The 14,532-nt window shown below is 37.7% G+C and overlaps 2 protein-coding genes and 4 non-coding genes across 10 annotated transcripts; all 6 read right to left on the bottom strand.

Annotated features, from left to right (window-relative positions):
• Positions 1-551: 551 nt before the first annotated feature.
• hspa8 (heat shock protein 8) lies at positions 552-4,873 on the bottom strand. The gene is made up of 9 exons (XM_056240153.1): positions 4,716-4,873; positions 3,763-3,972; positions 3,338-3,543; positions 2,954-3,106; positions 2,164-2,719; positions 1,756-1,958; positions 1,460-1,658; positions 1,150-1,382; positions 552-1,041 (listed from the first exon to the last, which is right to left on the bottom strand). Exons 2-9 carry the CDS (start codon positions 3,965-3,967, stop codon positions 847-849), a joined length of 1,950 nt encoding a protein of 649 aa, XP_056096128.1. The 5' UTR covers positions 3,968-3,972; positions 4,716-4,873; the 3' UTR covers positions 552-846.
• Positions 2,024-2,119, bottom strand: LOC130075580 (small nucleolar RNA SNORD14). Its single transcript, XR_008805541.1, has one exon. It is a non-coding gene; the product is annotated as a small nucleolar RNA SNORD14 (small nucleolar RNA).
• Positions 2,791-2,886, bottom strand: LOC130075579 (small nucleolar RNA SNORD14). The gene has a single exon (XR_008805540.1). It is a non-coding gene; the product is annotated as a small nucleolar RNA SNORD14 (small nucleolar RNA).
• LOC130075581 (small nucleolar RNA SNORD14) lies at positions 3,183-3,278 on the bottom strand. The gene has a single exon (XR_008805542.1). It is a non-coding gene; the product is annotated as a small nucleolar RNA SNORD14 (small nucleolar RNA).
• On the bottom strand, positions 3,627-3,722 carry LOC130075582 (small nucleolar RNA SNORD14). The gene has a single exon (XR_008805543.1). It is a non-coding gene; the product is annotated as a small nucleolar RNA SNORD14 (small nucleolar RNA).
• A 1,007-nt stretch (positions 4,874-5,880) lies between the features above and the next one.
• LOC130075540 (cytotoxic and regulatory T-cell molecule) lies at positions 5,881-10,876 on the bottom strand. 5 transcript variants are annotated; one of them, XM_056240156.1, is made up of 12 exons: positions 10,771-10,876; positions 9,608-9,757; positions 9,355-9,507; positions 9,132-9,248; positions 8,323-8,481; positions 7,788-7,886; positions 7,373-7,447; positions 7,190-7,228; positions 7,006-7,071; positions 6,639-6,791; positions 6,436-6,522; positions 5,881-6,342 (listed from the first exon to the last, which is right to left on the bottom strand). In XM_056240156.1, exons 1-12 carry the CDS (start codon positions 10,820-10,822, stop codon positions 6,182-6,184), a joined length of 1,311 nt encoding a protein of 436 aa, XP_056096131.1. In that variant the 5' UTR covers positions 10,823-10,876; the 3' UTR covers positions 5,881-6,181. The 5 variants fall into 5 exon arrangements, with proteins under 5 accessions (XP_056096131.1, XP_056096132.1, XP_056096133.1 ...); XM_056240157.1 differs by having other exon boundaries at positions 7,190-7,225; XM_056240154.1 differs by having other exon boundaries at positions 5,882-6,342; positions 7,006-7,074.
• Between the last annotated feature and the right edge of the window lie 3,656 nt (positions 10,877-14,532).

Here is a 14,532-nt window from a genome sequence, read left to right as displayed (position 1 = left end):
GCGCAGAACTATTTCTAGCACCCCTGACGGGACAAAAACATCTTAGCACCGTTACGAAAGACTTGAAGGTTTCTCATCAATGTAAACGAAAATCATACTTAATTTAACATGTACATACGTTAGTTAGGCTACATAAGGAAAACTCATGGAGCGTGCACTACAGCTTTTTAAACATTTTTAATACACATTCATGCCATGTGTGGTTTTTCAAGCACCAATGGCTGATTAGAGTTGAGACTTAAGTGTAAGACCTAATTTTAACAGCCAATTTGCCAAACTGAAAAATCTATACTCCATCAAATTCGAATTTATTATTTCCCCACTAATGATTACGGCAGACTGAGTTCACCAGGTAACATACAGCTAAAGGCCAGATTTTGTCAAAGCCTTTTAAGCCCATGTTGCCCTTATCACAACACTTAACCCCTTATATTTAGGGTTTAAAGAATGTAAGGTCTATCCAAATTTTAAACTTCAGCATTTCAGGTAAAAACCTTACTACACAAACAGATGTTATATCCACAAGATTTAATAAAAATACAGAGGCAGCATTGGGAATAAGTCACCATTTTATTCATTTCCTTCGAAGCATTGAGGCAGTTGGAAAAGGCTTATGAAATTCACATTTCCCAAGTCGATAAATAGGTTGTGCAATCTAGGTAGAAAATCTGTTCCCTGTGATCTGGAAATGTAATCCCTTAATCCCCCATTTTTTATTAATTATAACAATCACTCTGAAAGTTGAAGTAATCTAAAAGCCACAAAAGTAACATTTTAGAGTCATCCAACTACAGAGGGCAACAGTAAACATTGCTATGGAGGTAGCAATAGTAGCTTTGGAATGGCTTAGTCGACCTCCTCAATGGTTGGGCCGGAGGATCCACCTCCTGGAGCAGCGCCGGCTCCAGGGAAGCCACCGGGCATACCCTCAGGCATTCCACCGGGCATGCCTCCAGCACTCTGGTACAGCTTGGTGATGATGGGGTTACATACTTTCTCCAGCTCCTTCTGCTGGTGCTCAAACTCCTCCCTCTCAGCAGTCTGAAAGTTTTCAAACAGTTGCAAAGTCATTTTGGGTATGCCAATGCAAGTTAAGAAGAGTAATCAAAGCCACATGATTGAACATGTCTCAACTGATGGAAAACGTACCTGGTTCTTGTCAAGCCAGCCGATGACTTCATTGCACTTGTCAAGGATCTTCTGCTTGTCCTCATCACTGATCTTGCCCTTTAGTTTCTCATCCTCAACAGTGGACTTCATGTTGAAGGCATAGGACTCCAGACCATTCTTGGTAGACACCTTGTCACGCTGCACATCATCTTCAGCCTTATACTTTTCAGCCTCCTGCACCATGCGCTCAATGTCCTCCTTGCTGAGACGACCTGAAATACATTCAGTTAACCTCTGAAGTGATGGCAAATACTCATTAAATATCTTAGTACTTTGGAGAAAGATTTACCTTTATCATTGGTGATGGTGATTTTGTTCTCCTTGCCAGTGCTCTTATCAACAGCTGAAACATTCATGATGCCGTTGGCATCAATGTCAAAGGTGACCTCAATCTGGGGAACACCACGAGGTGCAGGAGGAATTCCAGTAAGCTCAAACTTGCCCAGTAAGTTGTTATCCTTGGTCATTGCACGCTCACCCTCATAGACCTGAGCAGAGGGGAAGTTAAAACAAGACAGCAATGTTAAAAAGAGATCCAAGGGACTTGACAAGACTAAACTCATAATAGAATTACTTGGTACCCACCTGAATAAGCACACCAGGCTGGTTATCGGAGTAGGTGGTGAAAGTCTGAGTCTGTTTGGTTGGGATGGTGGTGTTACGCTTGATGAGGACGGTCATGACTCCGCCAGCTGTCTCAATTCCAAGGGACAGAGGAGTGACATCGAGCAGCAGCAAGTCCTGAACGTTCTCAGACTTGTCACCAGAGAGAATGGCAGCCTGGACAGCTGGAACAGAAGAGTGAAAAATAAGAACCTTGGGCAACTTGAGAAGGTCAGGTAGAAGTGACAAGTCGCTCAGACATCCAAGGAAGGTGCTTGGGCCATCTTTGGTTTTTCAACCTCTGGTGGAAACTACGAATGGCAAGGAATCAACTTCATCATAGCGAATGAACCATAATAAACAGCAAGAATAAAAATCGAAATAGCTCACCTGCTCCGTAGGCGACAGCCTCATCGGGGTTGATGCTCTTGTTGAGCTCTTTGCCATTGAAGTAGTCTTGGAGCAGCTTCTGGATTTTGGGAATGCGAGTGGAGCCACCAACCAGGACAATGTCATGGATCTGAGCCTTGTCCATCTTGGCGTCACGAAGGGACTTCTCAACTGGGTCCAGTGTGCCACGGAAGAGGTCAGCATTGAGCTCCTCAAAACGGGCCCTGGTGATTGAGGTATAGAAATCGATGCCCTCATAGAGGGAGTCGATTTCAATACTGGCCTGAGTGCTGGAGGAGAGGGTACGCTTGGCCCTCTCGCAGGCGGTGCGGAGACGGCGAACGGCTCTCTTGTTGTCGCTGATGTCCTTTTTGTGCTTGCGCTTGAACTCTGTGATGAAGTGGTTCACCATGCGGTTGTCAAAGTCTTCTCCACCCAAGTGAGTGTCTCCAGCAGTAGATTTTACCTCGAATATGCCATCCTCAATGGTGAGGATGGACACATCGAAGGTGCCACCACCAAGATCGAAGATGAGGACATTCCTCTCAGCACCAACCTGGAAAGAGGAATAAAATACTAAGTATCTGCACACCCATCAATAAGCTGTACAACACTTAGAATAAAACGTCGCTCAGACATCCAAGGAAGGTTCTTGGGCCATCTTTGGTTTTTCAACCTCTGGTGGAAACTACGAATGGCAAGGAATCAACTTCATCATAGCGAACTTAAGCTAAAAAGAACTGAATGAGGTCACCAGTTAATAAAGCTACTTTGACAAAGTTTAACTAACCTTTTTGTCCAAACCGTAAGCAATAGCAGCAGCAGTTGGTTCATTGATGATACGCAGAACATTCAAGCCAGAGATGGTTCCAGCATCCTTGGTGGCCTGTCGCTGAGAGTCGTTGAAATAAGCAGGCACGGTGACCACAGCGTTGGATACAGTCTGCAAGGAGAGTGCAAGTTAAGATGCTAGTTGCCACTTGAAACAAAAGGCAATATTAACTACAGCATTGTGCATGTCGCTCAGACATCCAAGGAAGGTGCTTGGGCCATCTTCGGTTTTTCAACCTCTGGTGGAAACTACGAATGGCAAGGAATCAACTTCATCATAGCGAAACACATCAAGTCAAAGGGGAGTTCAATAGAGCTACTTGACAACTGAATGATTGCTCACCTTTCCCAGGTAGGCTTCAGCAATTTCCTTCATCTTGGTGAGGACCATGGAGGAAATCTCCTCAGGGTAGAAGCTCTTGGTCTCACCCTTGTATTCAACCTGGACCTTGGGACGGGTATTGTCATTGATGACATTAAAAGGCCAGTGCTTCATGTCAGACTGAACAACACCATCATCGAACCTGCGGCCAATCAGACGCTTGGCATCTGTAGGAGAACAAGATATAGGTACAGGTTTAGGACATAGAGTTTTGACTAATTAAATCCCATACAACATCTTTGCAAGGATTTCGCTCAGACATCCAAGGAAGGTGCTTGGCCCATCTTTGGTTTTTCAACCTCTGGTGGAAACTACGAATGGCAAGGAATCAACTTCATCACAGCGAATCATTTTTTTAAATTAATTTTTATAAAGTGACTACTTACCAAAGACCGTGTTGGTGGGGTTCATAGCGACCTGGTTTTTCGCAGCATCTCCAATCAATCTCTCTGAATCTGTGAATGCTACATAGCTTGGAGTGGTTCTGTTTCCTTGGTCATTAGCGATGATTTCAACTTTTCCATGTTGGAAGACACCTACACAGGAGTAGGTGGTCCCGAGATCAATACCAACAGCTGGTCCCTTGGACATTGTGTCTGAAAAAAAAAAAAAAGTGGCGAGTTGAGTCAGGTGCTTTCAAGTACAAAAAGAGAAAGTGATCCAGACCTCTTTGATTAGCCAACACTACTGCTGTGAAACCACATAATGCCAAGCCCAGGCCGGGAGCACATGCGGATATGCGTCAGACCACGTGGTTTGAGCTTCTAGAATATTCTATAGTCAAACACTAAATCGATTCAAAATGCAGTTTCAAACCTTTTCGGTTACGGTGCTAAATGAAAGCACGAACATTTAAATAAAGATAAACCGGTATTGTGTGACCATGTAAATCTAATCAAAGATTAAGGTCGGTTGAGGCGCGTGGTAAGATTACACGAGGTGCCAGCTGCAATTTAAATTTAACGTATTGTTCTCTCGAGTATTTGCCTGTAGCAATTAAAATGAGTAGCTTAATCTATCAGACTTTAAATTTTCTTCGAAAACGAACTAGAGTGAATACTAAAAAGCAGATTAGGTAACGTTAAGAGAAACTACTCGTGATATGCAATATGCAACTCAACGGCACTAAATACAAATAAACAACACTAACGGAAACATTATTAACGGTTCAGCATACATGGAAACATCATCGATATAAAACAAAATAAAAACTACATTTAGCTCTCTAAAAATCACATTTTATAACAAACCAGTGGTAACGCGGTGCAAGCAGAGAAGCGCTTTTTTCTGTGACATTGTAAATACAATATAATCGAGAAAGGGAGAACAAAGACCTTACCAAGCTGGAAATTACAGAGATGAGTGAAGATGCCGGTTGGAGAGCTGGAATGGCGACTAACTGCCTCGCCTTGCTTCGGTAAGAGAGAATGATCGAACGTTCTAGAACAGCATTTATTGCCGGTAGCTGAGCCAATGAGATTTCAAATAACTAGACTTCAACCCCTAAGCACCAATGTAAAATCGTAATACTTCGTGTAGCCACGCCCATTGAGGAAGAACCCAGGATAAACCCAAAACTGGTTAGAAAAAAATCCATACCATCCCCCTCAGGTTTGCCGCAATCGATGTCAATGCGGAACAGTTTGTCCTGCTGTACATATATGAACGAAATTCACTAGAAATGCGACGATGATACAGCAAAACACAAAGGCGTTGCCTAGATTACGCTAAGATTAAGCACATAAATAAAATGTATCAATAAAAAATATATAGGCAAATTATCTTGAAATGACCTTTGTTTGGAACATGAGGTCTTGTCTAGTAAAGTAAGTTATATCACTCGTTACATACCAGTCCAGTTTGTAATAGAGATCGAATTATCGGATTTTCTTTTAACAACACGCATAAAGCACATGTTAGATACTCTTTTACAATGGATTGGTAATACTCTGCTCCACTGTATATCACATGAGGAGCTGAACACACAACACCGACTGAAACCTGAGCCCTGATTGATCTTGGGTTTGGGGCAGTGTCAAATATTTGTTTATTAAATAATATTATATGATCGAGAAACGGGATATGAAGGAAACTAAATGAGAACAGGAAAGTAAACGAATCAGAGAGAGAAAAAACTATTGCATAATAGCCCAGTAGGTGGCGATACGAACGAACAATTCGAATCACCAAAACAAGGAAGTGTCTTTCATGGAATTCACTAAACACAGAAAAGTCACATACTAGGTGCCAAAAATCCTAATATTTAGTGAGTATATGTTTTTTTTTTGTCTAAAACAATACAGAAGAGGAAGTTACATCAAAAACTGAGCAATTTATATCCATATATCACATGCTAGAAGATTCACCAAGCATAGCATTCACATGTTACATAAAATAGAGTTTTATTTAATACAAAAACAGTTCATTTAATTTTTCATTCATATTGACTTTTGAAACAGGGAGAGCAGCAGCCATTTCAGGTATAAAAAAAGACCAATTTTTTATATATATCCTATATGTTGAAACGTCATGCAGTCTTTTCCAATTTTGATCATGGGAACATGATCAAAAGTTAAAGTTATTAAACTGTAAATAACACATAATAAAACACTTCTTTACATTCAGTATAAAAATAATGTTAACCAGCAACAATGTAAATACAGAATAGCTAACAGTATATACAAAAGCCTATATTTATCATCTTTTCTTTTTCCAAAAATAGGCTTAGTGAGCACCATTGTTCATAACAGAACTGCAAAATTAGTTCAATCTCTGATGAGGATTCAGATACAGCTGAATTTCCCTCTAAAGTTCAGTCTCCTTGACACAAGCTCCGTCAAGTTTGTTACAAGCTGTTCTTGAACTGTCTTGTGTTTCAGTGATCACATCTACTGTAGCTATACCATTTTCTGTATTCTGTGGCGTTTCTTCCACTCTGTATTCTGTGAAATTTGAGTTCCAAAAGCCTAGAAAGAAAATTAAGAGAAATATGAAAAATTAGTAGGCCTAGTTTGCAAAGACAGCTTGTGTGTTTGATTAGATAGTTTAAGTGGTTATACCTTGTCTTCTCCTCCCCTGGGATTGCTTTTCTTCATGACTGGCTTTTGATTTGCTGCTTTCCACAGACTGGTCTGATTCTTCATTCTCTGTTATAAAATCAGATTAAAATGAAAAACTGTATCCAGAATTGAATCACAGCTAAACCCTAGAATATAAGTTAAGCATAAATTAAAGTTAAAATATATAAATAATCTTATAATACCTTTTTTCCAGGCTATATGTGCCCTTCGCAGTCTGATCACAAAGAAGATGACTACAATAAGTAAACATATGATAAGGCTTGTGACCAGCAGGATCAGCAGTGGTGAGCTTTCCTTATGATTGTATTGTTTGTCTTGGTCCCCTATGTCAAAGCCTGCAAATACACAAAGTAATATAATTATCATCATATTATTAGGATAGCATCACAAAGGCATAAGAAAAAGTCTCTTTTTAGCACTGCAATAATTACATGTTGCTTTGATTTTAATTTGGACTTGCAATTAGCAATCATTTATGTGAGAACAAGGTGGAAATTTTGTCTTGCTGGCTTGACAATGAAGCATTTTATTTTTTTATGAGCTTCACACCTGAGTTGGTGCCATTTTTGGTCATGAATCCTTCGGGTGATATGGACTCCGAAGAGTTTATGTTCTGTGCTGAAATGCAAAGGTAGATTTGAGATTAATTTTACAACATAAAATAAGCAGGACATTAATGGTATATTATGTTCAATATGTCATGTTAATATGAAATGAATTTAATAACACTTACTTGTCAAGTTTATATCTGTTGAAGTAGAATGTTCCTCTACTAAAAGAGATCACAAAGCAAATTGATTAATCACAAAGCACAAATACTGAAGTTGACTGAAATACTGAAAAACACACATCAACTTTTACATGAAATTGTAATATTGTTAATAAGTGTTTTATCATGCAAAATTGCATAATTTACCTTGTCTGTGGTTTGAGGTAGTGCTGTCTCCTGTTGGGGGCACTTCAGTATTTTCTGACGACAATTCCATGTGCGCTGTGATCAGATGGTGTATTTGTTAATCAGTTGTGAGGTATCAAATTTAAACATCAAAAAGGTATGATAAGCAGTAATACTGCCTAGAAGTGACTGTGTGCATACTGCAATAGCTACCAGTAGGCGGAGGCAGAGAGTTACAAGGAGCAGAAGCAATTTCTATTACCAGTGTGTGGTTTTATGTGAAGCCCTCGCACAGAAGGGGGTTTTGCTTTTATTTTTCTCTGAGCTGTATTTAAAATATTCTGTCATTCGCTATCCTAGTTTATGTAGTGTAATTGGTGTGATATCACATATTGCATTACTTGTCCAAACACATGAAATTAAGTGAAACACTCACCGGTACTGCTAATGGCAGGAGCAGAAGTGACTGTGGTCATTGTCTCAGTTTTTAGCACATCTCTAGTACTGGAATACCTTGATGTGGAGGCCGTAACAGCTATGTGAAGACACAAAAAAAACATTCACTGTTGACTGTTTGCTTGTAAGAATCTGACTTTTTAAAGTATTTGTTAATTAGTTAGTGTGTCTATTCTGGATGGGGAACACAGCCTGTTTTGTTCAAAGAAATAGCTGACTTCCCTTACATCATGTGATTGATCACTCTAATGTGGACCACACATTCACTTAAATAGGAAACTACCAAATACTCCGAAGTGTAGATTAACTTTCCCTGTGCAGCACAGCCAAACAAAATCCCCTAATATTTCATTTCCCTTTTCTAATAATGGCTAATGTCATATATGGCAAAATGCTCCTATTTTTGGTCACATCACATGCTTGGGATATCAGTGGTGGTGGTGAGGTGTAAGCACATATGGCGGAACTGGTTTTATGTACTGAAACTGGTTATATGTACCATTTGTGGTACTTACAGTGATTTTCAATGATGATAAAATCCAGCACTTGTTTTGGGAGATCTTTGTGTTTTGCCATGCACATCACCGTTGCTTTCCTGATATGAGTTTTGATTGTTAAGATGCTAACTGCCAGTGACCTGTTGGATCTTCCCTCTCGCAAGGTATTGGGTAGAGCTGTTAGGGCAAAACAGGGCATATTCAGTAATCTGTGATTTTTAATTCAACTATGAGAAACACCCTAAATTTACTATTGATAGTAGGCCTACCATTGTTTCATTTATCCTTAGCTGACCTGCTTCAGAATATTGTGGTTCCTCTATTTTTCACGAGGTATAGTTTCACAGTGTGTGAAATGTCAGAAGGCATGGGAATTTATTTGTCAATATATCTAGACTGTTTCACAGTATGTCTGGGGGTTATATTTTGTAATGTTTTTTTAAAAGAAGTGTCTTATGCTCACCAAGCCTGCAGTCTAATATGCTGATTTGGTGCTCATTATTTCTTTTTATTATCAGCGTTAAAAACAGCTGTGCTGCTTAATATTTTTGTGGAAATTGTGATTTTTTTTTTTTGGATTCTTAGATGAATAGAAAGTTTAAAAGAACAGCATTTATTTAAAAGAGAAATCTTTTGTACCATTATCGATGTCTTTACTGCCACAATTTAAAGCATTCATGCTGATTAGAAGTATTAATTTCTTTTATATATATATACACACACACACACACACACACACACACACACATTACCGGTCAAACGTTTGGAAACTAACTAACCCCCCTAACTGTCTGCCCACTCAGACTGAGACACTTCTCGTAACTTACCTTCAATTTCAACCCCATTGATTCGCCAAGAGAGTTCAGGTGGGTTGCCATTCGCTGCCACTGAACATTTGAGGATTACTTTATCTTCATACTCAGCCATATCTATTTTGGGGGTTCCTGTGACCAGATCAAAAAAGAGTCTAATTTTATATTCCATTATTCATCTGCAAATCATTTTATGCATGCTTTCAGAAAAGATGAGTGATAAAATATTTATATTTACCCAGAACTTTTACTTTGAATCTTTTTGAAATGACTTTATCTTCATACAGAAGACATTTATAAAGCCCTTCATCGTCGAAGGTAATGTTAGACAGGAGTAACATATATTCAGAGTTGTTTGAAGTAAAAATGTTGCTCCTTGAATCTCGTAGACCTGTACGGGAACATGACATTAATCTTTAATGTTTCTGAAATACAACAAAGAGGAAATGTAACAGTGTTTGAAATATTTCATACACTGTTCTTGCCCTCACCTCTGATCTTGTTGAAGTACATAACATGACCATGTGGATTTCTCCACTCCATGAATGCATTCTCACTTAAATTTCTTCGTGGACATTTCAATACCAGTGTGTCTCCTTCTGCCACTGTGATATACTTTGTTGCCGAACATTCTCTTATTCCTGTTCGGAAAGGAGAGAAGTAAGTGAGAATCATCAAGTTTTAACAAAACATTCCAACCAAAGACATTGATCAAAGTTAAACATATATACAGTCGAGAGGTGGGCTAGTTTAATGGAAGAACAGTAGGTTGATAAGGGGGCAGATAAGACCGCATACACCCTACGCTCTGCTCTGACTCATGTGAGTATTCTCAGCGCTCTCGCAAGCTGCGGCTGAAAGTGAGAGGGGCTACACTTTGCATTAGAGTGACTGCTGTAAGTGGTCTTTTATTTGCTTGTGTGGTTCAATCTTGCAGCGAGAGAAAACTTGCCACTGTGACACATAAAGAGACATACTGGTGCTGGAACAGGAAACAGTGGTGTTAAAACCTTATTCACAGAGGTGTAAACATATCAAGCAGATGAAGTTCTAAATCAGGCGACATGGGGGTGTGAATATTTTTGTCCTTTTTTAGGTGTAAAATGACCCATAATGCCTAATGTGCAATTGTATGTGGGAGTTAGTAGCCTACACTAAAACCTTTACAGTTGCAATGATTAATTAAATGTAATATTCATTTTATTCACCTTTGATTTTACCTCATTTAATAATGTAATTTATTTATAATTTTTTGTGCTGTATATTCACGGATACTGTTTTTCATTATTTAGGTCCATTATTGAAAAGCTTTACATCCACTGCTGTGATGATACTGTATTCAAGAATAGTTTCCTGTTCCTACAACCACAAGGTGAGTACACGTAAAAACTAAAGTTATATCATTTAACCCAATCTATAGTAATAAATGAAACGAGTTGCACAATGACTGTTAAAATCATGTAGAAATCTATCAAATGCCATCGTACAATAAAACAATGAAAGCACTAACACATCGGACAACGTAACCTATCCAAACATAACACATGCCCATGCAAACTACCTGCAGGTAACAGGTAAATACATCCACAATGCCACTTTTTTAAGTCAGAGATATAGCCTAAACCGTTGCAAATAAGAAATATGTTTGTCTCACCTCCTACAATCAACATCAGAATGTGAATAACAAAGCCGGTTTTGATCTCCATACTGCACGCTCTTGAACTCTGAAGCTCACTTCCTCTGCTTAGACTCTTTTAAAGAGAGTGGCTTCCATGACATCATGAGATGTCATGGTCTTTTCCCCTGTGCTAATTTATGTGTGAAGTTTCAGGGGCATTTCGGCCAGAGGTTGGTTCTCATTTAGAAAATTCACACTTGCCCCCTTTTGACCTATTAAGTTCTCATCTATTCAGTCATATTACCGTATATGTCTAATTCAGACTTAAATTCTGTCTGGCCTCAGTTTTCCTACTTAACAATTTCATAATATGTGAATGTTCAAATAATAATAATATAATATAATATTTCAAAAGTTTGGGGATTTTTTTAAAGAAACTTTTAGACTTTTACTTAGCAAGGGCACATTCATTTAATCAAAGGTAGCAGAAACATTTATAGTGCGACAAAAGATTTCTATTTCAAATAAATGCTGTTCTCAATCAAAAAATCCTGAAATAAATGCCTCACAGTTAAATATATTAAGCATAACGACATTTCAACATTGATGATAATAATAAGAAATGTTACTTGAGCACTAAATATGCACTAAAAATTACTTGAGCACAGCATATTATGATTTATGAAGGATCAAGTGACACTGAAGACTGAAGTAATGATGCTGAAAAGGCAGCTTTGCCATCACAGGTACTACATTTTAAAATATATTTAAAGTTATTTTAAATTGTAGTGTTTCACAGTATTACTGACCCCAAACGTTTGAATGGTACATAGCATAATATAATATATTACTGTAATACACTTAAGTCTCTCAAAGATCTTCATCAGTTTCAATAACCTTCCTCAGTTGTGATGATTCATCTCTACACTGGCCATCTCTTGACTTTGGCAGAATATTTCAGTGTTGAAAATCTGGAAATTCAAAATGTATTTTAAATTTGGGAATAAGTTTTTTAATAGAATGATTTATTTTATTTAAAAGTAACCATTCTATTTATTTATATACTTTTTGTTAGATGTATTTCTTTGTAATCCTGTAGATTTTGTACTATTTCTTCACAAAGTTTGTGTTTATATCTGGATATTTATGTGAATAAATTATTCAGATTTTATTGGTCACCATTAGCATAAGCATCTATTGTTGTTGGATGGTCGAAAAAATATATTTTTAATCTATGACAGCACCCTGACAGCGTCACTACAAGTGTCATCACTGTTACACAAAAACGCTCAACAACTGGGCAGGAACAGGAAGGTCTTTATTTGCAAGGGGAAAAAAATCACACAATCAAATTTACACCATGACCACTTCACCACACAGGCACAAAAAAAAAAAAAACACTTCCCCATTTCCATACACAATCTATAGAGGACATGTCACACGTTATAACCAGTGTTGGGGAAAAGTAATGTGTTACAATATTGCATTACTCCCTTAAAAAGTAACTTTTTTAGAAAAGTAATGTGTTACGTTACTTTTGCGTTACTTTTTTTCCACCTGGGCTGGGCTTGTTTTTTTATACCAAAAAAGATATATTTTTGGCCAAATGTAAAGACCCTTTCACACCAAAAGTGAAATAATAAGCCTCAGACTGAAGGAAATGCAGATTTACTCCTGTACAGTAGAGTACAGTAGTGTTCAGTAGAGGACGCCGCTCAAACAAACCTTTCAGCTGCTGCTGTTCTGGGTAACAGAAGAAAAGGATGCAGGAGAAACAAATGTAACACTTACTTTACCAATAAAAACATATAAAAAAATCTAGTCATTTTTGCTTATTGTTTAACTGAAAAATCGGAGGTCAGAAGCAAGTACTTTGGTCAATAAAGATTAAATGCATAAAAATGTATGTTTTATTTAACATATTTAGGTATTGGAGGTTTGCATAGTGTTCTGATTCTGCATTTCACTGATTTTATTCATTTTGAGGAATATTGAATCTTTTTTGTGCAAGTGAGATGAGTAAATCCACGCTTACATTTAATCTAGAACTATAATAATAACCATCATGTTTACACACAACGCCTCTGCACTTCGATTTGTCTCAACATTAGGACAGAAGAGCAGTAAGTCAATAAAGGGGAAAACAAAGTAACTTGCGTTACTTATTAGAAAAAGTAACTCAGATATTTTGTTGTAAATTTTAAAAGTAATGCGTTACTTTACTAGTTACTTGAAAAAGTAATCTGATTACGTAACTCAAGTTACTTGTAATGAGTTACCCCCAACGCTGGTTATAACTTAGCTCACATATTGTTACAGGCATAATTGACATACCTACTTTATATCTGCATGTTCATTAAGTAGCCTATAATACATATTCTATATTGTATTCCAGCCAGTAGTTTTGTAGGTTCTGCCACCAAGGGCCGGTTCACGCAATGCCGGTCTGCTATGAGTAAAATAAATAATTTTCTGGTTAGGACACTATATGACATTGTAGGGCTGAGCAAATATGACCATTGTGCCACGTTTAATTCACATGTATACCTTTTAACGATATACATGTGAATTAAACGTGGCACAATGGCCTTCATCATCACAGTATGCTAATGCCTATCTAGTGCAAGGGATTTCATCAAAACGCTGATTGAGGAGGACTGCTGGGACACTCCAGGCACAGGATGGTTCTGTCGGGAGAGACAGTGTCATTTGCACCTCAATGACACGTCTGTACTATTTGTTTCACAGGACATATGCTTTCAACTACATTCTGTTTATTTACTAGTGTGTTCTTTTATGTAACTGCCATGTTTGGTCTCATCTGACAGCTTGTAAACTGAAATGAATGGTGGTGAACTTAATAGAGATATTAAAGTATCCTAATGTACAATCTAGGTACTATTGGTTAAACATGCATTGAGGAGAATATGTTAATGTTCTTCTCCCCCTCTTGATCACTACCCATTTGCCTCATCTTTTGGTTTCCTGCCAGTCTGTTTCGGTGTTGGTATTCCACTCATGTTTAACAATGCTTTGCTCAGGGTATAAGAAGGAAAGGTAACTGTTGATCTAGGAGAAAGGCTTTAACCCCGCCACTCCCACACGGATTTACTACAAGAAATACTTTTAAGGCCTCTTCTGCACAACAGTGCATTATTTGTTACAACCAAGTTTACAGTATGTTGTTCCATTCTAGCCTACTGTCTGTATATTTAAACATGTAACTTAATAAATAATAATAATACATTTCGTTATCTAACCTTTAGGTTAAATCCTACGTTTTCCTATCAGTTCTAAGAAAGACTTTTACCTTTAAAAAATAAGAGGTTAAAGATTAACAACAACTTTAATGGAGTCAGATTAATTATATTGGAGTCAGATAAATATTTGAATTATACATGTCATCCTTCAACTGCCTTTTGTTCCAATTATTGGTTCAAACTAGTTCAGTCTTACAACATGAGTGGCCAACATGAAGTCCACTACTAGTGAATGAGATACTGGGGGCCAATAAGAGTTTCTTACCAAGAATTATGTGGTCAGAAGAACCATGAAATCCTGAAAGCCTTATTTTAAGAAATGTCTTATGTGGTTGTTTACATGCATATTTCAGACCACTGAGAATAAATATATTTTTTTTTAGTAGATCTTGCCAGGGTTTGCAACTCTTAACATTAGAAGAACTGAAGGCATGAGGCAAAGAGACAGAAGCTGATGGAGAGCCATCTAGTGGCTGCTGATTTGAAAGAACTATCAATGAGCAAAATAACGTTAACATACGATCCTAATATATACATA

Source organism: Rhinichthys klamathensis, unplaced genomic scaffold (genome assembly GCF_029890125.1).
Source record: "Rhinichthys klamathensis goyatoka isolate OS25496 unplaced genomic scaffold, OSU_Roscu_1.1 h1tg000585l_1, whole genome shotgun sequence".
Taxonomy (NCBI): domain Eukaryota; kingdom Metazoa; phylum Chordata; class Actinopteri; order Cypriniformes; family Leuciscidae; genus Rhinichthys; species Rhinichthys klamathensis.
Note: the sequence above shows the minus strand (reverse complement) of the source record. Positions and strands in the feature narration are given on the sequence as shown.

What these genes read in the sequence shown, in the direction of transcription:
- hspa8 (XM_056240153.1), bottom strand. Translation starts at nt 3,967, where the DNA reads ATGTCCAAGGGACCAGCTGTTGGTATTGATCTCGGGACCACCTACTCC. An exon ending in AGCCTGGTGTGCTTATTCAG is followed by an intron (nt 1,659 to 1,755) that starts GTGGGTACCAAG and finishes CCCTCTGCTCAG; the next exon opens with GTCTATGAGGGTGAGCGTGC. An exon ending in CACCATCACCAATGATAAAG is followed by an intron (nt 1,383 to 1,459) that starts GTAAATCTTTCT and finishes AATGTATTTCAG; the next exon opens with GTCGTCTCAGCAAGGAGGAC.
- LOC130075540 (XM_056240154.1), bottom strand. Translation starts at nt 10,822, where the DNA reads ATGGAGATCAAAACCGGCTTTGTTATTCACATTCTGATGTTGATTGTA. An exon ending in GTACTTCAACAAGATCAGAG is followed by an intron (nt 9,508 to 9,607) that starts GTGAGGGCAAGA and finishes GTTCCCGTACAG; the next exon opens with GTCTACGAGATTCAAGGAGC. An exon ending in AACAGATATAAACTTGACAA is followed by an intron (nt 7,075 to 7,189) that starts GTAAGTGTTATT and finishes TTTGCATTTCAG; the next exon opens with CACAGAACATAAACTCTTCG.